General features: G+C 39.0%; 1 protein-coding gene across 1 annotated transcript in view; it reads left to right on the top strand.

Annotated features, from left to right (window-relative positions):
• Nucleotides 1-22543, top strand: part of LOC144784001 (uncharacterized) — a 1599281-nt gene that overhangs the window by 69725 nt on the left and 1507013 nt on the right. The window contains exon 3 of the mRNA XM_078662713.1: nt 21061-21234. Within this exon, the coding sequence (XP_078518839.1) occupies nt 21061-21234 (174 nt within the window). The remainder of the gene's footprint in view (nt 1-21060; nt 21235-22543) is intronic.

Here is a 22543-nt window from a genome sequence, read left to right as displayed (position 1 = left end):
TGTTGGTTTTTGTGTCAGTCAGTCAGCCAAAACACTTTTATTCGATTAATACAAATCAAAAAAAGACACAAGTACAATCAATTTATATCAAATAAGCAAGTTATTTTCAGTTATAAAAATAAATATATATATAAAAAATTATTTTTTAAAAATCATCAAGATTCGTTGAAGTAAAATATCAGTTAGACGGTTAATTCATATGCTAGGTGTTACAATTATCCACTAGTTCATTTACAATTAAACAAAGGTGTTCCGGGCACTTAAGCTCTTCTTATTAATCCGCACACCGGCAACTAAAAAGCTTGCAACATGAAATGTGACACAGGGATTACTTAGCAGTTGCAAAAAAAGAAGGGCCGGCCTAACCTGTAAAAAACCCGCCTCCCTCAAAATAGGCAACAAATAGTTTTTCCTTATCTCTGCGTAATACTCACAAAACATTATGAAGTGTAAAGTGTCTTGTGCAGAAAAATTGTCACACTTGCAAGGATTAGAATTTTCTGGAGTATCCCACATTGGGAAAGAGCCTAGTGTGAAGTGAATTAGATTAAAACGAAATCTAGTTAAAAGATACTGATGGTAGGGTCTCGTTACTGTATTAAGATAAGGTTCAAGCCCGGGAGAGGTTAATAGTGCGTAATTCCTTCTTACAGTGGGTTTTCTCATTTCCGTCTCCTCCCTTTCTAGTGTAAAGAGGTTTAACAGGGCAGTTTTTATCCCGCTTATATCTTCTCTTTTAATACAGTCGGGGGAAAAGTAGAGCTCGGGTCGCCCCAATTTTATAAATGTTGATTTAATATAAACCAACCCAACCATGGGATCCTATTGACTCTATCCAGGGGTAGGCAATCCTTTAGGATCATATGGCTTAAGGAGATTTCCTCGTTAAGCCAGGTTTTAAGCCAACAGATCAGAAGGGCAGATTTCAGTAAGTCTGTAACATACCCCAGCCCTAGCTCTGTATGAATAGAAAAAGTAGGGGTAGACTGTGGCACTAATAATAATGATCTTAAAAATTTATTTTCAACCATTTGGATCCTATCTTGAGTCGTGTAACCCCAGATGGCAGACTCATATGTAGCCATTGCTAGACATTTGGCTTTATATACTTTAAGGATTGCCTCCATTGGTCTGGCCCCTAGTCGCTTTGCGAATCCCAAAAGTGCCGAGGTAGATCTAGCTACCGCGTTGCTTTTGTGCTTCTGTTGAGGGTCCCAGGTCCCTTTTTCATCAAAGAGAACCCCCAAATACGTAAAAATGGGCACCCTCTTGACCTCTTCTCCGCAACAAAAGAAAGTTTTAGTTTTTTCTTTCTGCTGTACTCCGCTACAATCATGACCTGAGATTTTTGTGTATTTATTTTCAGGTCCAGAGACTCCATAAATGTACCGAAGGTAACCAGTAATTTATTCAGTCCCACACCGAGCTAGCTAGAAGCACGGCATCGTCCGCATATAGGAGGCCCGGAAAAACTGTTTTTCCTATACGCGGTACGTCCAGGGCTGCCTCACCTAAAACTGGCTCTAGTGCGTTAATATATAATGTAAAGAGAAGGGGGGGCCAAAATACACCCCTGCCTGACCCCCCTCTCTGACCTAAAATGACTAGTACACCTCCCCTCCTGGGAGACTCTAACTGAAGCTAAAAGACCACAATGGAGGTCAGCTAAAAACTTAACTAAAGGTGGGTCGATACCCAAATCCAATCAAATTTGCCACAACTTTGACCTGTTCACCAAGTCAAAGGCTGATGAGAGGTCAATAAAACCCATGTAAAGTGACCCCTCTTTGGCTTTGGTATATTTACTTATTAAAAGTTGCAGATTTAGGCACTGATCGAGGGTGCTTCTCTTTGATCTAAAACCATACTGGGCATTAGAGAGGACCACTCTGCCTTCCAGCCAATCCGTCAATTTGCACAAAATGACTCTTCCCAGGATTTTAACAGCAGAGTCTATTAAGGAAATAGGCCTATAGCAAGAGGGATCCCCCCTTTGACCCTTTTTAAAAACCGGGATAATAATAGATTTGGCCCAGGAAACAGGGAAGCTGTTTGATCCGGAAGCATTAAAAACGTTAGTCAGGATCTTTGCCCAGAATTTGGGGACACTCTTGTACAAGTCCGCCGGTACCCCGTCCGGGCCCGGTGCCTTGTTCTGTTGTGTCTCTATAATTGCTCTTCCCACATCTGCAACGTCAAAAGCTACTGCAGGAACAGATGGATTAAAAGATTTGGCCAATGGGGGGGACTCTTGCCTCGGGGGCCCGTAAATACTCCCAAAAAGGGCGAGCCACTGGTCATCTGGTATAATGCATTCCATAGAGGAATTCTCTAAGCCCAAAAAAAATGGCTGATTGATAATTGACCAAAATGTAGCACTATCCCGCAGGACCTCATCTGTTACCAGTTTGTTCCAGGCATCCTCTTTGATCTGTAATTTGCGTTCATGGATAGCCTGTTTGTATGATTTTCTTAGACTCACTATATGATCTCTGTTTCTAGGTTTTTCTTTCAGAGCTGTGAGCAAGGCAGAATGTGCCTTGGAGCAACTATTGTCGAACCTATTTTGCCTTTATGCCTGCCTGGTTTGTTTTTAACCAACAAGTCTTTATTAACTTGGTGGCATATGGCATCAAAAGCATCAACTATCTGGGTATTTGGAGCAAGAACTTCCAAACAAATGGCCACCTCAAGTTCGACCTTAGACAAGACTTCCAATAAAAAGGTTTCCAGGATCACCTTTGCCCATTTAAGTCTTCTACCCTGGTCTCTAGGCATCAGGTCACTAGCTCCCGTGACCTGTATTTCTTTAAATCCCAAGACACCCCCTGGAACCACCTCTAGGATCACAGGGTTATGATCACTAAAAACAGAATCTTCTACCTTATATGTTATGACACTAGATAAAACAAAAGAAGACAAAAAAATATAATCAATAACTGTTCCAGCTTTTTTGCCTTTAAAAGTGGGTGCCCTCGGTCCACCAGCATTACATCCTGATTCAAAAAGATTCATAGAGGCCAAAAGATTCTCCAGGGCCTCCCCTTGTTTTGTATGTTCGAAGTGCGTAAACGCCGAATATGGGGGCCCCTCGTGATCTTCAATAATACAATCTAGGCCACAGGGATGAATGTTAAAGTCACCCATAAGGATGACCTCAAAAGTGTTTTGTTTAGATCTATAAGCTTCCAAAAATTCCTCTAAGGAAACTAGATACTGGTTTAAAAAATCACTCTCATGTGAGTTATAAAAATGTATAAATAACACTGTAGATGTTTTTGTAATTGACAACTCTACTATTAAACAATTATGGGACCCTGACTCTAGCTGCTTTAAAGTGCCATTCAATTTAAGAGTAAAGAAGAGTACCAAGCCTCCCTTTGCTTTACCAGGCCAGGTTTTGCCGGGATGCAAAAGTGGCTATATCCATCTAGAAAGAAACTGTTTGATACATCCCAGGTTTCTTGGAGAGCTATTATATTATACAGCCTTAAAAAACCCACCCAGTTTTCATCCTTGCTTTTTGACCTAATTCCCGCAGTATTCCAGCTAATGATTTTACATGAGTTAGCTTGGGACTGGTCAGTGACATTCACCTCAAAAATATGGCTTGTATTTTCTAGTCAATCGTTCTCCTCCAGTTGGGACAAAGGAGAAAAATGATTGGTCAAGGTTATACCCCTACCCTGTAAGCGCTCAAGCCCCGTATATGTTCCTTGGGTCACTTGGGGATGCTGGGGAGGGATGGTATTGATTATGGGAGGAACGGATGTATCGCCGGTCCTTGAGGTAAGGTTTCTTCTCCTTGGTAGGGGCGGTGTAGAAATGGGGCAAGCATTTCTCTGGTTACTAGGAGGTGGATAAAAGTATCCCAAAGGCACAGGCCTAATGCTAGTGTTTACTAGGTCAGATCCATCCCAGAACAATCTGTCAGCTACATTCTTCTTGTTAAAATTTACAATGATACAATCCCCTACCAGGGTCTTAGGGCGATGGCCAACCCAGCCTACCCTTCTAACCATATTGATGCATGAGGAAGTATCAGTTAGCCCACTAGAATACTGCATACACCAGTTCCTAGATTTTCTTAGGAGCTCCTGGGTGGACTCTCTATGGTCGGTTTCTAGTGGGGGTGCTCCTGTAAGTACGGCCACGAAAGGGACTGCTTCTGGAGGGAGGTGCAGCTTTATCTCACAGGGTTTGAGTAGTGTCTTATTTACATTAACATGATTTACTAAGTTCTTTTGCCCTATGCCAATATCAGCTGCTTGTGTGGTTAGTGTTGGTGGGTTCCCCAAAGCATGTGGCTTAATAAACCTACTCAGATCTATGTTGGGTAGAATCTGAGTTGTTTTAGCCTGGGTGGAGGTAGACCAAACATTAGTGGGATTACTTTCCTTTCGCCCTATACCAAGTGTATCTACTTTCTGGGTATGTATCAATGCTTGTTGTTGCACACAATATTCTTTTACAAAGGAGTCAATTACATCACAACTAGAACTGGCTCTAAGCACAGATTAAACATTTCCTCTATCTTGTCACCCAATTTAGTTAAGATAACCTGTTCATCGTTGCTATGGGTATTAGTGACGTGTTTCGTCTTTCTTGCACATTTCTTGGTGTTTCGTTTGTCCATAGTCTGTTGTATGCTTGGGCCAGGTAACGCTTCTGTGGATGGCTGAGAGACCCGGATATCCTCACTTGTTACCTCCACTGAGGCGTCATCTGCCTCGCTATCAGACAAAGTAGCTTTTAGTACTGGCTGAGTCTTTGGGTGTGCTCCTGTCGAAATCACGTCATTTGAACCTTGACCGACTACATCTGTTGCCGTGAAACTCAACTCCAGCTCCTTTTCAGCGTTAGCGATTTCTTTGGTAATAACGCCCACTGCTGAAGTTAGATAGGAGATGAATGAGTCAGATTTACGCGACACTTTAGCTTTTTTACCTCCTTGTCCCCCATTGAACAGTTGTTTTCGCTTACCCATGGTTGGACCTTAGAGGGGTAGCCCGTCCCGGTCTCTTCTGGCCACAGATGGCCCGCCCTTTGCCGGGGCTTAGCCCGGCACAGCCCTCGTGCGTCCCGCGACGCGGGGTCTCTCCTTTGTTTTTATGCGCCTTCGGGCGCGGAACAGGCGTGTGCGGCTTCCTGCCGCTGGGGCCGCTGGGTATGTAGTCCCCCCCTTACTGCGGCCGCGCCAAGATTTTGAAAGGCTGCGGCGGCAGGGGGAGACCGGCGTCAGGGGCAAAGATTGTGGTCTTTTCAGGGGGCCAGGAACCGCAACAAACACAGCCAGGTCAGTCCCGTGATATGAATAGTTGGTTTTTGTGATTTTTCTGTTGCTCTTTGGATGCAGTGCTTGCTTTTTTTCTTTTGAAGAAAAACATATTTTTATCTTATTTGTTTAACAGTATTGTTTGTATTTTGGGGAGTTTTAGTTATTGAATTAGTATATTTATACTAAATGTATACTTACTTTGTTTGGAGGAGATTCTTGGATGTTGTTTATAATCAGTTGAGTGTAGTTTATAATAACATTAGGTTGTTTAGTTTTTTTAGTTTTGTTTAGTTTTATTTTGTTACATTATTAAGTAATTTTCATATTTTCCTTACTTTGTGAAGTTGAATTAGAAGCCTTGGATGTGGAAGTGTTATGTTGTAGAAGAAATCTGGCAGAGATTTTGCTTCTTCAGGTATTTTGTTAGTGTAATGCAGATTTATGTTGATTTTTCATTGCTTTATATGGTGTTTATTTAATTGTACTTTCATTTTTATTCGGTTTATTTGTTTTGTAGTTATTTTCCATTGGTTTTTGAAGCATGGGTTTAAATTGTTTAGGCAGTTGTTTACTTTATTGGTAAATGCGCTATTTGATAAGTTGAACTCAGTCTTAAAATCCATAAAGTCATGGTTGGACTTTATTGATCTAAAGATACAAGAGATAATGGATAAAGGTTCACTTATTTTAAGAAACCTAGATGTAAATGTACAACCTCAACATAATGCTACTGTAATATTGAGATTGAATTTATGTGAACACAATGTAGGTAATTTGAGGAATTTAGAGCCAGACATAGCTAAGAGAAAATCTACCAGTGTGACAATCTCGCTGCCTTTAGGGTATAGTTCAAATATCTTGGTTGGGGCTGTCAATTAATTGAGCATAGGTCTAGGGGCCCTAGGTACGTCTGAGAGTACTTTTCCCAATAGTACATTAGTGGTGGGAGGTACAGAAGAGAAAGGCACTGACTGATTAGAAACCAACATCAGACCTCTCCATCCTGACTCAGGATGGGGCATAGCCATCAGGGTCTAAACCTCCTGCCAGCAGCATGCCCCTATGTTCTGATACTGGTCAATGCCCCAGTCTTAAAGTCAACGCAACATGAGTCCACCATTTGAATTAAAGACAAAGCACCGCATTGGCTATCTAAGCACACTACCTCAGGTTATTACATCCAAAACCATCTTATCATGGCAAGGAGAACTCTGTGGGTAGGTCGTTCAGCAAAGACCTTTGATGGGGACTGTATTGTCCTTAACTTTGATAGTGCTCAGATTGTGGGCAATCTATTATTACAACTTCCCTCAGTTCCCTCAGTTCCTACAGCAGTTACACAGATATACACTGTTTCCCTCGGATTCTTTTACAGACCGAGCCATACCTTATGACACCAGTCACTTAGGTCAGGTATGGAGTCATCAACTAACAGAAATGGGCATGTCTTGAGAGAAAATCATGCAATTTCCATCTCAAACAGGTTCCTCCTATTAGAAAACCTGGACCCTGCGACTGACTAGTAAACTCCATCCAGATAGGCCAGCCAACTACCCTCCTGGGGAGAAAAGGAGTGAGTCAGTGACTGTGGAAAGGAGGAATTTCAGTAATGTTGTAGAGGCTGGGGGTAATAGAACTTCAACAACATCTTACCAATCAGAGAGGCAAGCTTAGATTATACCTTACTATAGGATGCAATTATAAAAAGTCTAATAGCTTTGGTGTAAATAACTGTGACATTTCCAGAATATATGTGTTCAGAAAAGGTAGAAAGTTGAACCTATTTATAAATGGCTATTGATGATTTCAAACCCCAGCAATTCCATCAAAAGGGGGTAGAGCTAAGAGGGGCATCCTTACTATATTAGCCAGTACAATCACATTCAAAACTGTGACCTTCCTAAATAATTCTCCTTATTTTCATATCTTAGTTATAAATGGGTATAATAACTGTGAATTTAATGCTAATAAACTATTATAATAATAATTTTAAGAACCCTGCATCAGTGGTGGATATTCTAGGAAGGAGCGTTGATGAGCTAATTTCTCCCCACCCAAATTCTCTGTATTTTATCTGGGTTGGAGATTTTAACATTTAAAGGTACCTAAGAGATAAGGTAAAGAAAAGGAGGCCCCCTTAACTGTCAACTTTGGGACAGGGGAGATAGCGTAGGAAACTTAAAAACGTCCCACAAGGTTACCGCAAAATGGGTAATAAATGGAGTAGTGAACTACAATGCGTTCTGCAATACCTTGCAATACCAGAAATATACTTCTATTGTGCTTCAGGACAAAGAGTACAGCATATACTTTTGAACTTCTACCTATAAAACCACCAGAAACTGTAAATATAATTGCATACATGCACACAAAAGGATCAAATGTCAAAAAACAGATCAAACGATAATGTTTTAGAAAAATATATATATATATTTGTCAAATTATACACAACAAGTACATTATCAAAACATCATCATAACAAATCATTAAAAAACATACATGTTGCATGTTATTACATTTATTAAAAAAAGTTTTTATAAAAAACAACTCATAAGCATTCAGGTTAAAAAGGTTCAAAAGAACAGGGGTCGACGCGGCGTTTCGGTTACAGTTAGATAGACAACCTTCTTCAGGACCAAGTTCTAGAAGGAAACATACAATTACTAATCATTTCAAACTCAACATTTTCCAGAATCATTTTCTAAAACAAATACATTTTCATTCACTATAACATTTGAACAGGTGCTACTAGGTTTTATGCAAAAAGACAAAAAACTTTTTTTAAAATTTTTAACAAAGGTGGTCAGGTATTGCTAGAAAGCATTGCACATTGGTACTAGTACCATTTCGTGGGTCACCATGTAAATTATCATAGTGAAGAAAGCCCATAATGTGGGTCAGTGGAGCTAATATGGCCCAATCTGAAGTTTTTTAATAGGAGTGCCAAATTACTGGTGTGGGGCACTTACTGGCAGGTTGCCCTTTATGTAGTGTGAAGGGTGTTTTTAAAAAAATTTCCACCCACTTAGGAAATTACCTTAATGGTTATAGTAGCCTCCAACTAAATCCAGGAGGGCAATTTTGTGGTTGTATAATCCGGTATGGGAACTGAGAGTAATTTCTGTTATGGTTCTATAGTTCTTCACGGTATCTGCAAATGGTAGTAAGATTATATTTTAAAATTGAGCACTTTAAGTATTTAGAGAATTGCATAACAAAATTGGAAGAAAACTACCTTAAGATTTTATGAGGATAAATCTTATGCGGGTAGTAGGAGCCACCGATAAATATTTCCTGTATTGCTGCAAATAAAAGCTCCTGTTAGTTTATTGCAAATAGGGAGTGCTAACCAACAGTATACTGGTCTACTTAAATGGAATCACCACATGTTTGTACTTACCCAGATATAAATTACTGGCAGTAGTGGGTGTTGCACTTGCTTTTCACTATGCTGGTGTAGCAGCTATTTAGTATTCAATTCGTGCTGGGCTTTGTCTTGCCACTGGGTCTTTGGGAAAAGATTAAGAATAATTGTCTGTTTTAATATTCCATTCTGGGTTCATGTTTGAAAACAGCCCTATCGGATAGGTTTCAATATGCAGACTTAGGTGTCTAGTTTTATCAGTAGTGCGTAATTGATAGACTAATTTCACTGTGTATCGACAATTTATAATTATATTTATCATCTATGTGAATAGCGCATGTATTGCATACGTCTATCCGGAGAATATAATCGTCCATGTTATTTAAGAAAACAGCCAGTCTTTAGTAAAAGGCAGACAGATCAAGACCAATATGATGTTAAATGTCCGGCCGCGTTATACAAAGTCTATTTGAAAGTGTTGTAATCATTTTTAAGAAATCAAAAGAATATATCAAGTTCTGACACTAATGTACCCGAATGCAGGTTAAGTAGTCCTTGATTGTGCCGAAATACACCGCACAATAGCAGTGATACAGAGTAAAAAATGGCGAGGTTTTCCCTTCAAGTCTCACTGTCACATGCGTTAAGGATAAACGAGGGGCAGGTTGCAGGCGTTCGGGCTATATCGTCTTACCTCAAACGTTATGTTCGGCCTCCCTGCTCCTACTCCCGTCGCCGTGTATCTTCTCGCAGTCGTGTAATCGAAAGTATCTTTGATTACATTGGGAGTCTCTATTTATGTTAGGTGCACTATTATTGGGCGGTAAGTTTTAATCGTCCTGATTGGACGACGTAATGTCACATGGCGACGCGTCATACGTTAGCGTCGTTTGTTTACCTTTATTGACGCTGTATGTGCCGGTGCACTAATGGTAGGACTGGGATTTGGATTGTGTACAAACATTAACACGATGTGTGCTGAATGTAGACGCCATAGAAAAATTAATATAACGGGAGAAATAAATATTATTCCGGCGAGAGAAATATTATTACGCCGACAATATAAAAGAACACGCAATATAATTAAGATGTTAAATGGAATTCCGCATGAATGCGAAATTTCAAAATATCGGATTTATTGTTATCGATATTTATTAACCAATATGAGCAAGGGCTCAGAAATTAGGGCCTAGAATTACCTGAATAGAAGAAAGGTATTATATTGCCAGAATAATCACTTTAAGAGGTATAAGTTTTATGTGTTCAATGCTTGATGTAAAGCCGACCTAGTCATTCATTGCATTGCATATGGCGGGGCTGTGAAAAGGGCAAAGATCTCGGTTGCATATAAGTATTGACATGTTCCGAAAGAGATTTTATTTCACTTATGGATTAAATGGGGTAGGGGGAATGAGCTAAGTACAATTCCTATATCCATAGGTTCCCACATTATGATGTGAAAAAGTATCAGATATTTAAAATATTAATGTAATAATAATGGAACCGGAATCTTACATTACCAACATATCCATCTGAAAATGGAGTGAAGGTATAGGAGCAAGCTGAGACCTCATAGGGAGAAGAGTGTTTCTCCACTAACCATATGGTGAAATGACAGGTCTACAAAGGGACAGTGAGCATTATAGAGGGGAGGATAGGTTCAAGAATTCAAAGAGATCTAATGATATTGTTGGATTATTGAATTCCTATATTATTTTCTCCCAGTCCTCTCTGCTGTTGAGCCCGGCACGGACACTGTTGCACCTGGACATATAAAATTGCTCGCGTCTTTTCCGCTTTTGTGTGAGGTTACCACCTCTGGTACCAAGCGTAACATGTTCCAGGCAGCACCATCGCAGATCATTTATTTGATGTTTAGCTGATTTCCAATGTTCTGTTAGGGGGGCACCTATCTTGTTCGTACGCAAGGCAGATCTGTGCTCATTAAGCCTGGTACGAATTTCTCTTGAGGTTTCCCCGACATAGATTAGATCGCAGGGGCAACTTATTAGGTAAATGACGCTAGTCGTTCTGCAATTCATGAAACTCTTTGGTCTGAGAACAGTATTTTTAATTGTAATGATATCTCCGCGAATTATGTTTTTACAATTGGTACAGCCCGAACAGGGAAAAGTACCTGTTGGCATCGGGGCGTTATCAATACACGGTTGTTTATTTGTAATGGGTTCCCTATAGGTATGAACCAGGCTGTTTTTAATGGTTCTGTTTCTTCTGTAAGAAAACATTGGTTTGGGGAGTTTATTATTATGTTTATCTGTCACGAGGTGCCAATTCCTGTTAATTATGTTCTTAAGTTTATTACTAATTGGATTGAAATTTGTTACAAAGATAATGGGTTGATTTGGTTCCTCTTTACTTTCTTTTGGTTGGAAGAAATTCTCCCTATTAAAATATTTGGCACGTTTATATGAGTATCTGACTAGGCGTTTAGGGTAACCTCGTTCTAAAAATTTTGTTTTAAGGATGTTGGCATGTTTTTCGAAATCTTGAGGTGTCGTACAGTTTCTCTTGAGTCTCAAGAATTGTCCAAACGGTATATTATTAACCTGACTGGGAGGGTGATTACTTTTATGGTGGAGCATAGTATTTTTGTCCGTTGGTTTGGTAAACAGTTCTACGCTCAACAGTCCATTAGTATTTTTAATGATCAGGTCTAAAAATTCGCACCTGTCATTATCTATATGAGACGTGAACCTCAAGTTGTTGTCTCCAAGATTTAGCCATGTGATAAATTCTCTAAGTGTCTCAAAGGGCCCCGTCCAGATAAAGAAAACATCATCTATATAACGGGACCACATTGAGACATTTTCATAAAATGGGGAGACCGTATTGTAGATATGCTGATTCTCAAAATTGGAGACATACAAACATGCCAGGCTAGGGGCACATGTGGCCCCCATGCTCGTCCCCTTGGTCTGTCTATATAGCTGTTTGTTAAACAGAAAAATGTTGTTTTTTAAAACAATGGAAATACAGTCAATAATGAACTGTTCGTGGGTGTCAAGATCCCTATCCTCCCGGTTCAGCATGGTGGTAATGACTTCTATTGTGGCATTTTGCGGAATGTTCGTATATAACGATTCAATATCTAGTGTTACTAGAAATTGAGAATGTGGATCAAAGGCAAAGCCTTCTACTTTTTGGATAATATCAGTAGTATCCTTTGTATATGCTTTTTGGGATGTAACTAAAGGTTGAAGAAAAACATCGGCGTACTTGCTGAGGGGCTCAGTCAAGGACCCAATACTGGAGACGATGGGTCTCATGGGCGGGTTCTGGATGTCCTTATGGACTTTCGGGAGCCCATAAAGAGCTGGAATGATAGGATCTTGATTTAGAAGAAATGAATATTCTTCATCGCAAATGACATTGTCGTCCCTTGCATGTTTTAATAAGGATGAGATGGATAATTTTAGGGATGTCCATTCGTCCATATGCGCCAATTTATAATGCTCTCTGTTGGCTAACAGAGTCAGCATTCTGGTATTGTAATCAGTGGTGTCCATTACAACAATTCCGCCACCTTTATCCGCTGACTTTATGGTCAGTTCAATGTTGTTTTCTAGTTCATGTAGTGCTAAGTTCTCATCCTTACTCAGGTTGTGATTGATCCAATGTTTCTTTTTTAATAAGTCATCAACACTTTTGTCTATACTACGCTCGAACGCTTCAATATCTTTTGGAATCATGGTAATATTAGGGGTCCAAACTGATTTATTTCTAAGACCGGATTTATTATTGTTAGGATGCCTTTCTTTATCTTCAAAGTATATTGCCAGTCTGACTTTCCTAAAGAAACTCTGAAGGTCTCTCTCTAAAGAATACCTATCTATATTTGCAGAGGATGCGAATCCTAGTCCCTTTTCTAAAAGGCTTATTTGATGACTGGTGAGTGTATGTTTGGAGAGATTTATTATTGGGGCCTTGTTGGAGTTTGTTAATCCCAATGTTTCTGACTCCGCGTGTTGGGACGTCGTTGGAATTGAGGCTTCGCGCTGTAGTTCCCTCGGCCTCAAAAAACTTCAGATTGGGCCATATTAGCTCCACTGACCCACATTATGGGCTTTCTTCACTATGATAATTTACATGGTGACCCACGAAATGGTACTAGTACCAATGTGCAATGCTTTCTAGCAATACCTGACCACCTTTGTTAAAAATTTTAAAAAAAGTTTTTTGTCTTTTTGCATAAAACCTAGTAGCACCTGTTCAAATGTTATAGTGAATGAAAATGTATTTGTTTTAGAAAATGATTCTGGAAAATGTTGAGTTTGAAATGATTAGTAATTGTATGTTTCCTTCTAGAACTTGGTCCTGAAGAAGGTTGTCTATCTAACTGTAACCGAAACGCCGCGTCGACCCCTGTTCTTTTGAACCTTTTTAACCTGAATGCTTATGAGTTGTTTTTTATAAAAACTTTTTTTAATAAATGTAATAACATGCAACATGTATGTTTTTTAATGATTTGTTATGATGATGTTTTGATAATGTACTTGTTGTGTATAATTTGACAAATATATATATATATTTTTCTAAAACATTATCGTTTGATCTGTTTTTTGACATTTGATCCTTTTGTGTGCATGTATGCAATTATATTTACAGTTTCTGGTGGTTTTATAGGTAGAAGTTCAAAAGTATATGCTGTACTCTTTGTCCTGAAGCACAATAGAAGTATATTTCTGGTATTGCAAGGTATTGCAGAACGCATTGTAGTTCACTACTCCATTTATTACCCATTTTGCGGTAACCTTGTGGGACGTTTTTAAGTTTCCTAACCTAAGAGATAAGCCCAGACATTGTGGGATAGTGGCTCATAATGAAGACCAATTTAACCACTTCACCCACACATTATATGGAAACACCTTAAACACTCTATTGGTGGCATGGCAGTTAAAGCCGAAGAACGAGATTACTTTAGATACGGGTCAACTGGTTCCTATGTTCCAAAGTGCAGACCGTAGGTCAACAATTGATTATATAATCACCTGTGACAACTTTAAAAGCAGTATTACCAAGGTTGAGGTTAAGATGACGGAGTTCAGTGACCATGCCATAGTCTCTTGTTCCTTGGCTTGGAGGGCTGAAGATAAAAGAGTTGATAAATCTACCTCCAAACCCATCCTTGCAAGGAAAAATGGGTACATTGTAAAGTGATATAAAGTGGATGAGGCTAGCTTAAATTCTAAGATCATATGCATCAGGGAGAGGATGTAGCCTTACGGCTAGAGCGGTCGACCTCGAAGCTAGGGAACCGGGTTTGAGTCTCGGCAATGACACTCAAGAGCCTGTGATTCTGGGCAAATCACTTAATCTCCCAGTGCCTAACAAAAAAAAAAAGTGTCCTTCTGTAACTAAACTGGTGCTATGTAAAGTGCTCTGATACCCGATGTCTTAGGTCTAGTTCGCCCTATATAAAACTCTAAACAAATATAAATATATATGTTCTAAATATAAGGAAGCCACTATGTTTAGACCCTTTGGCACAAGATAAGCACATGATTGTAGCATTCACAAAGATCTTAGCGGATATTAAACTACGCCTAACCCGTCCAAAGTCTGCAGATGTCGTCCCTCTAAACCGTTGGTTCAATAAGAACTGTACAGAAGCTTTAGAAAATCTCTGTAAAGCTCTAAAAATCAATCCTAGAGATAAAGATCTTATTTGAATCCTGAGGACCAACTAAACAATAGGCAGAGACAATTGACAGAAACAGCTAAAAGCTGAAGCATGGGAAAATCTAAAGGAAGCTTTGAATAGGAATGATAGCAACGCTTTTTGGAGGGTGGGCCGTCTTTAGATGTACATATCAATGAGGAAACATTGGTTACGCACTTTCAGACCATTTTCCATGAGGCAGAAAATTATTTTTTAAATGTGGTTGCCCCTCCTTCTAAGAATAAAATGTTTATGTCCTTTAATCTTGATAAAGTAGAGCTTGCCCTTTCACAATCTTCTTCTATGAAAGCTGCAGGGCCAGATGGGATTCCGTTGGATGTCTTTTTTGCATATAAATCCCTATGGCCTCCCCCATTGATAATTGTTTTAGTAGCGCTAAAAATGGGCCGCTACCATCCTGGAAGCAATCACTAATAATTCCCGTTTATAAAAAAGGGGAAGCATCTAATCCAGCTAACTGTCGTCCCATTTCATTAATAAACAGTACACCCACACTCTTAGGCCGGGTATTATTGAACAGGCTGGAAAATTTGGGTGGAGGAAAAGAATATTCTGGCTGAAGTTCAGTATGGTTTTTGAAAGGGCATGGGTACTCTGGACCAATGCAAAACTTGACCCTAGTAGCGACAAAATATTCCATTACAAAGAAAGGCCATCTTTATATGGCATTTTTAGATTTGTCTGAGGCATTTGATTGCTTAGCTCATAGTAAATTGCGGGTCATTATGGTGGCCATGGGTAGACCAATTGAGAATTGATTTTATAAGGCAACTCTGTACAGGCTCAATAGTCTCAGTTTGCTATAGGATTGAAGGGGAGTGTACAAAATCTCTTAAAATTGAGAAAGGAGTCAGACAGGGGTGGATTCTTGCCCCCTTTTTATTTGCTCTCTACACAAATAAACTAAATGAGGTCTGGATTGAAAACACTCAAGATTCCCTCAGTGTAGAGACAGCTCTCCTTCCGATCCTGCTATGTGCAGACAACTCTGTTTTACTACCTAGAACCCCCATGGCTCTCCAAAACTTTATCGAAAACTATGCAGCCTTTATGGACGATTTAGATCTCCATGTTCACAAATATTTTATGTTATGTCTGTAGGAGGAGATAAGAAGAGGATGATGATATTCCACCTAGATGGGAAAAAAATCAAACATGCAGAACAATTTTCCTATTTAGGTCTCCTCTTTGATTCTCAATTGAAATCGAAATAGATGGTGCAAAGTAGAATAAATCATATGGGTAAATGTATAGCCGCAATTTTTCAATTTCCAGAACAAATAGGGTGCAAACCAATACAGGAAATGGTTAATATCCATTTAGCAAAAGTAATTTCAAAAGCCAATTGGGGGATGGTAGACGTGGCGGCACTCCAAGTTTTGGAAGATAATTTTGTGAAAAGATTATTGTCCCTACCAGGAGCATGCTCAAATTTGATTCCTCATAAGAAACTAGGCTTTCCCTACATTAGCAACACTATTAAAATGGCTCTGTTAGTATTGTGAATAGCAATATGGAAAAGGAATACGGAACCCCTGAGCCAACGGATCTTAAAGGATATAATGAAGCTAGACCATGCCCTAAAAATCAATTGGCTATTGTATGTAAGACAACCTCTTATCTCTTTGGGTCTAGAGGACCTGTATGCTATGCCAACTTTGTGCGAAAGTTTCACCAAGGTAAAGCTGAAATAATTTTTGGGGCTAAAACGTATAAACGATAGATGGGAAAGGTGCAAAGGAAAAAGCACAATAAGGTTATATCAGGACTTACCAGCAGTTCAATATGGTCTCCTTTCGTACATCTCCTTTGCAGAGAATTTTCACCATTGTTTTATACTGACGAGATTTTGTTTTAATTATATCTCACTGGTGCTGGTATACCCCTCAAACGTATACTCACTAAACCATCTTCCTCTGTGCCACTGTGATGAAAAATCGAAACAATCCACTCTCCACGTCTTGTTTTGTTGCTCCTTATATGCTATAGAGAGGAAGAAGTTTATCACTCCTCTGATGTAGAAATTTTGCCTCTGTTATTTTGCTGATGCTCCATGTGTCTTTCAAAAATTAGAGACCCCATATGTACGCTTTGTGACTGCCTCCTTATTGGCATCTGTAAAAAACATGGGGTTTCACATGCCTTAAAAGATCAAGATGTGGAACTTTGTTTTCATTTAAAATATATAGTTGTAATGCTTTGTGACTGCCTCCTTCTTAATGGCATCTGTAAAAACCCGTGGGGTTTCACATGCATTTTTTTCATAAAACTTTATTCGGTTTTACAGCAAGTAAACTATAAAAGTCATAATAACAGTGCACACAATATATAGTTTTAATCTAGGATTTAGTGCTCTGCCTTTATTAACAAATCTTGGGCTAAAATTACCAGATGGATATAATCTGCACACAATGTATAGCATATTTATTAATAATCTCTCTGTAATGAACTTTACCTAACCTATGATATTATAATCTGTGTAAATATTTAAATCTCCTATATAGAGTGTGGCCCTGTTTTAATAAGTTTGAATGAAATCTTTTTAACTTTTTTCTAAGTAATTATTTAAAATGAAACTTTTTATCTAAAGTTATCTATTTGAGGTTGCACAGGTAAAGCAGTGTTATTAGCAGACTATTTGTTACATTGTTTCAAGGAATTTTTAGTACTTTATTTGAAACTACGGTGTTTAGGTAGCAATGTAATGCAACTTATTTTATCTACCTCTATGAACTAAGCTTTTTATCTACATACCTTTCTGCATTTTTTCTTTTAAATGCGAAAATACAATTATTGAAACACGATAGGGTTGGCTGTAGAATGTCTTTATACATGTACTCCTCATCAAGAAGCACTCACAGTAGTTAAACGTCTTCTGGAGGTCAATTGCTACGTCTTCAGACGAACTTCACAGATTTGTCTACTTATAATAAGCTTCCAAAAGTTTTGAGCAATGAACTCAGACAAAAATCATATCAGAAACACATGATTGACAGAGCTCACCAAAGAACCAAGAACAATAATATAGATGATCTCTTAGAGGATATCCCAAAACAGAATACAGAAAAACTGCCCTGTGTCACTATTCCAATTTTTCAAACTCAATTAAGCATTTAATCAATAGACACTGGTATTTATTGAAAACAGGCAAACAGCATCTTGAAAACTCCTGTTCGCTTTTAAGCGCAGTAAAAATCTCAAGGATTTACTCGTGCATACACGACCTAGAATCCCCAAGACCCCCCCCACACATAGAACTTTGGGGTCACCCGAGAGTGAAGGTACCCATTGGTGTTGCTCCTAGTCAGTATGTCATTTGACCAATGCAAGAAGTGAATTCGAATTGTCTTTGAATACTCCTTGGGAGTTACGTAAATTTACCAATAGCAATAGTGAAGGTGTTATCTATATGATTACTTGTCTATGTTCCCTTCGCTATATAGGCATGACCTCCTGAAATATACGCATATGAATATGTGAAACCAGGAGCACTATACGGTGAATAAGGGGCAATACTAAATTAACAAATCATTTTGTCAGTTTGAATCATAGTGAGGACCTTCCCTGGGTGAAAATTGATAAACCTGATTTGAGTGGTGATCAAACGAGAACGAGACTCTCTTGATAAGGGAACAACAGTGGATATTGTGCTGTCATACTGACAAAGTTAGCTTGAACGATGATGTACCTTGGATGACCCTAGCTACTATTCCTAGGTAAATATACCAATGGTTTCCAGGACCATACAGTAAATAAGGGTGGATTCAATTGTTGCTTTTGGTATTTATAGGAGATTGACCGGAATTTTATTGGCATAAAATCCAGCAAGTATCATTGAGGATACAAAAGGATAATGTAAGCACTTTGCTATTTACATGATTATGAAGGCTTGTTACACACACTGTATTGTCTTGAGCGTGTTTCGCTTAACTGTTTTATCAAACATCCTCAGTAAGAAAAAAAACAAAGCAAACACTCTCATCAAAATAAACAATTTAAATACATCTTAATACTAAGTGAGATATATTTTGATTTAGACATATCTTTACAAGATGATAGGTTAATGAGTCTGGTGGGTGGTACTAAACCATTTGAGGATGAATTGCATTATTTCACTCCGTATAGATTAACTGGCATCATCTGGATACTTAATAGAACTACATTTCCCAACATTCCTGCATGCATGAATGTAGATGCGTACAAAACAATCCTACATTGCAGTAGGCGTCTGTCCCCTGATTTGAGGAGATGCCATTGAGTGGAGGTTTAGATGACAAATCGGTAAGACCAACTCACTAGTACAATTTTAGGTTAGCGAGTTTCATATACATTGAGTAAATGAATCCTAGCTGCGGGAACATGTAACACACTGCAATGACCAGTGGGTTTCTGTTTTGTAAGAGTAAAATTAAAAGATATACCCCCAGATGCATCAAGAACCCATTTTGCTATTCCTTAATAGGGAAAAATAACGACTCGCTATTAAGGAATAGCAAAATGCAATGCATGAAGAAATCACTAAAAAAATAGCGATTTCTTAAAATTCCTTAATTGCGACTTGCAAATTGCGAGTCGCAATTAAGGAATACCTCCCCATTCATTCCTATGGGCCTAGAGGCCCATAGGAATGAATGGGAAGACATTCTCAATTTGCGAATCGCAATTAGCGAACCGCAAATTGAGAATGCGATATCAAGGGTGCAGGGGTGTCCAAAGGACACCCTGTTGCACCCCTGAAATTGATCTGTGCACATATGTTGCGCACACACATGCCCTTAGGGCCTGTGTTTGCGCAACATGAAACTTTGAAAAATGCACTTTAGTGCATTTTTCAAAGTTTTTGCAAATTACCTTGAAGTTCAACTTCATGGTAATTTGCGAGCCCTATTAGCGAAATCGCTATTTTTTAAACTTTAATGCATTGCATTTAAGGAATCTCAATTCGAGATTCCTTAAATGCAAGTAATCGCAATTTTGCGATTTCTTAATTTGCGATTTTTGCATTTGGGATGATGCATCCCAAATGGAAAAATACCGGTCGCAAAGGGCAGATTCTCAGAATCTGCCCCTTTGTGAGCGGATTTTACCTTGATGCATCTATGCTGCCATAGGCTTTCGCAATGCTTAATATAATTCACAATGCCCCAAGTGTCTTTATTAAATCAAAGTAAAAAAGGATTTTATAAATTGTGAAGGCATGGAATTTGGACTTTTTCAATAAGTGATTTTCAGGAGGGGATTAATAGAATATAAATGATTAGTATCGACTATATTGACAACGAGTAATTGGTATGCTGCTTTTCAGTCATGACCTATATACCTCAAAGTCGCAAAAAAATAACACAACTATTGCCGTAAGACTTGCATGATGTCAGTATAGTGGTTGTTGGAACAGTAGGCAGGTTACTTCCCCTAACACATTATAACTGTTTTTACAACCACACTGTGGGTGTGTTGCATCACAAGATAAGATTGAAATATTGACCTATGATGCCAGTTTTATTAATGGTTTGGAATTACAGGCCAACATCGCTGCTTGTTGCAGTGACTGCCTGACATAGGGACACACATTATACGCAGGTTAGATTATTTAAGATCCTTCTTATAATTAGTGCTAAAAGAAAGTTAGCATTAATAGTAGAGAGGGCACTCTTGGTCCTGAAGAATGTCGTATATACCTTGTCAAAGAATCATAGAGGCAGATACAAATTGATCTCAAATTAGTGGGTGGAATTATTTCCCACTCAGTTTTAACTTTAACACTGAGTGATCCCATAAAATCACCTATTCAACTGAGGAGGTAGTTTTCACTTATTCAATTGTGGAGGTAGTTTTACTTTTATCACATGATCCTCTCTGCACGCAGGCAGGCACGCTAGTTAGGTCCTACACCCTAGGGAGACCATATGAGTGGCGTGGCTATACATACATTTAGGAACATACATCCCCGGAGCTCTTGATACTTACGCTGGGTAGTAGCTCAGCACCCTCTCCATTTGGAAGGGTGTTAGGACAGAGATGTTTTAAGGCATGGGCAAAGTGGGCTCTGGCCCAGGGCTCCAGCCCTTGAGGGGGGCCCTGATAGAGCCAGCTCTGTTCTGCAGAGTCTTGTCCTGATGACCTTGAATAGTTCTTAAACATATTACTTTGAATACCATTCTCTTTAACTGTGGGTGATGTGTGAGAGTCTATGACAGACATTTTGCAAATAAATGTTTTGTTTATGATTCATCCAACATTCATAAAAATGTTATTTTAGATCAAAACAGGACCTCATGTATAAGAAATGGGAGGGTGTCATGGAGATTACAGTAATATTAGTGAGCTGCTGCTGTGTCACAATATTGAAAACACACATCACTAGCTCTTAATATTACATGTAAACACATTTAGAATTTGGAACAGTGTGCCTGTACACTGTCAGTAATATGGCCAAAGAGGGCCTGAAAGATCTGAAATTGGATCCTAAATTCAAAGTGTTCCCAACAGGAGCCCCCAAAATATATCTGGCCACGGGCCCCCATAATCCTTAAGATGTATCTGTGCTATGCACCTTTTATAACTGTGGTGCTACTTTTGATGATCAATCGAAGATTCTGGAGGTCTGATTTAATAATATTTATTATTCAGTATGCTGCTATATATATATGTACTTTAATGGTTTTCTTCAATTGCTGCTCGAGGGAAAATAATATGACATGTATTTTCATTCTGCAGGGGGTCGGTGGAGAAAGCTCAGTCTGTGAAGGTGGCGATACGGACCCTGGCATGGCTGTACAAGCCGGCATGTACTACATGCTGCAGGGATGGCTGCAGGGAGCCCCTGTGCCTTTTTCAGACGGTTTCGACATGTTTTATGGACCTCAGCAATTTCCACCCACCATTGTAATGGTACATGTTGCTATAGTTCTTACTTTGACAATTACAGGCAAATGTATGTGTAAGTTAGGCCCTGTTCTGTGAAGGACAGTGCTGCTTTTCCCAGCCACTTAATTTTGCAAGTAGCTATAATAGGGTGGGAGGGATATTATGAGGCCGAGGCATCACAATGGCATGAGCAGTGATTAGAAGGGGCAGGGGCAGAGGTACAGGAACACAGTGCTTCTTTTAATCAGATGTTCTCTGCCACATTAGACTGTGGGGAACTTCCATTTCATCATCAGGTAGTCCCCTTACAGTAGCCCACTCTTATTCCCATTTGGTGGGTCTTTCTTTTGAAATAGTATCAGCTACTGAGCTTCTAATGCCTCACTAGCTGTATGGCAAGAGAAGCTGCTCATCCCACTAAACATGGCACACTGATGCACCTTCACATGAAGAACTTCAACAAGGAACATGAGACGCCACTGGCAGGGTACGTGTAGAAAAAAAGATGAAGCCATATAGTATTCTAGCAAATCGTTCACAACATTAGCATGCAGTTGTTCATAGGCAGAGGCCAGGAGAGTCTCTGCGAGGTGCACATAGATCCCTTATTTCAGGTTGTTTGTTCATAGAGGTAAGAAACAAGCATATTGTTATCTTGTTTTTGAAGGTCCAAAGAAAAATATAACATTGTAAAGATGTTTTGACTCTTGTATCCAAAAGGTAACGGTGAAAATAAGAGCACAATTAAGCTGAACATTATTTGTGGTGTGGGGTATAAAACAGGTTAATTGTAGCTGCTACTTATTGCAAATGTGTACATCTTGTGTACCTTAATATTGAGCTGCTTTTCTCTATACTTAGTAACTGCTAACGACAAATGTGTATATCTTTTAAATGTTTTAGGGTTATATTAAAGGCAGCAACACATGTAGATATGTCTCTCACATGCCAAACGTGTTAAGTATATATTTTCTCTTCTACTAGTAATTGTTGTCTAAGCTCTTATCATGTTATCTTTAGTTTTAAAGTGACCTGTCACCCTTTGGGGTCTAGCAACACAATCTCAAATATAAATAAATAAGGGATCATTCAGGGGCTTAGCAGATGAAAAAGACACCCAGATACAGAATGACAGATGAATCCACCATGAGTACTTTAAGGCTGCCTTGGCTTAGGAAGTTTTTTTGTGCAATACCCATTGGTAGGGAACCTTCATGACATGTCTATAAATTGAACATGCGCTTCTGCAAGTGCAGTGGTCCCTCCACCTCAGACAAGATCATCACAGCAAACAAGTGCATGATAGAAATATTTATAAACATAAATACAGTTC

Source organism: Lissotriton helveticus, chromosome 10, assembly GCF_964261635.1.
Source record: "Lissotriton helveticus chromosome 10, aLisHel1.1, whole genome shotgun sequence".
In the NCBI taxonomy this organism is placed as follows: Eukaryota; Metazoa; Chordata; class Amphibia; order Caudata; family Salamandridae; genus Lissotriton; species Lissotriton helveticus.
Note: the sequence above shows the minus strand (reverse complement) of the source record. Positions and strands in the feature narration are given on the sequence as shown.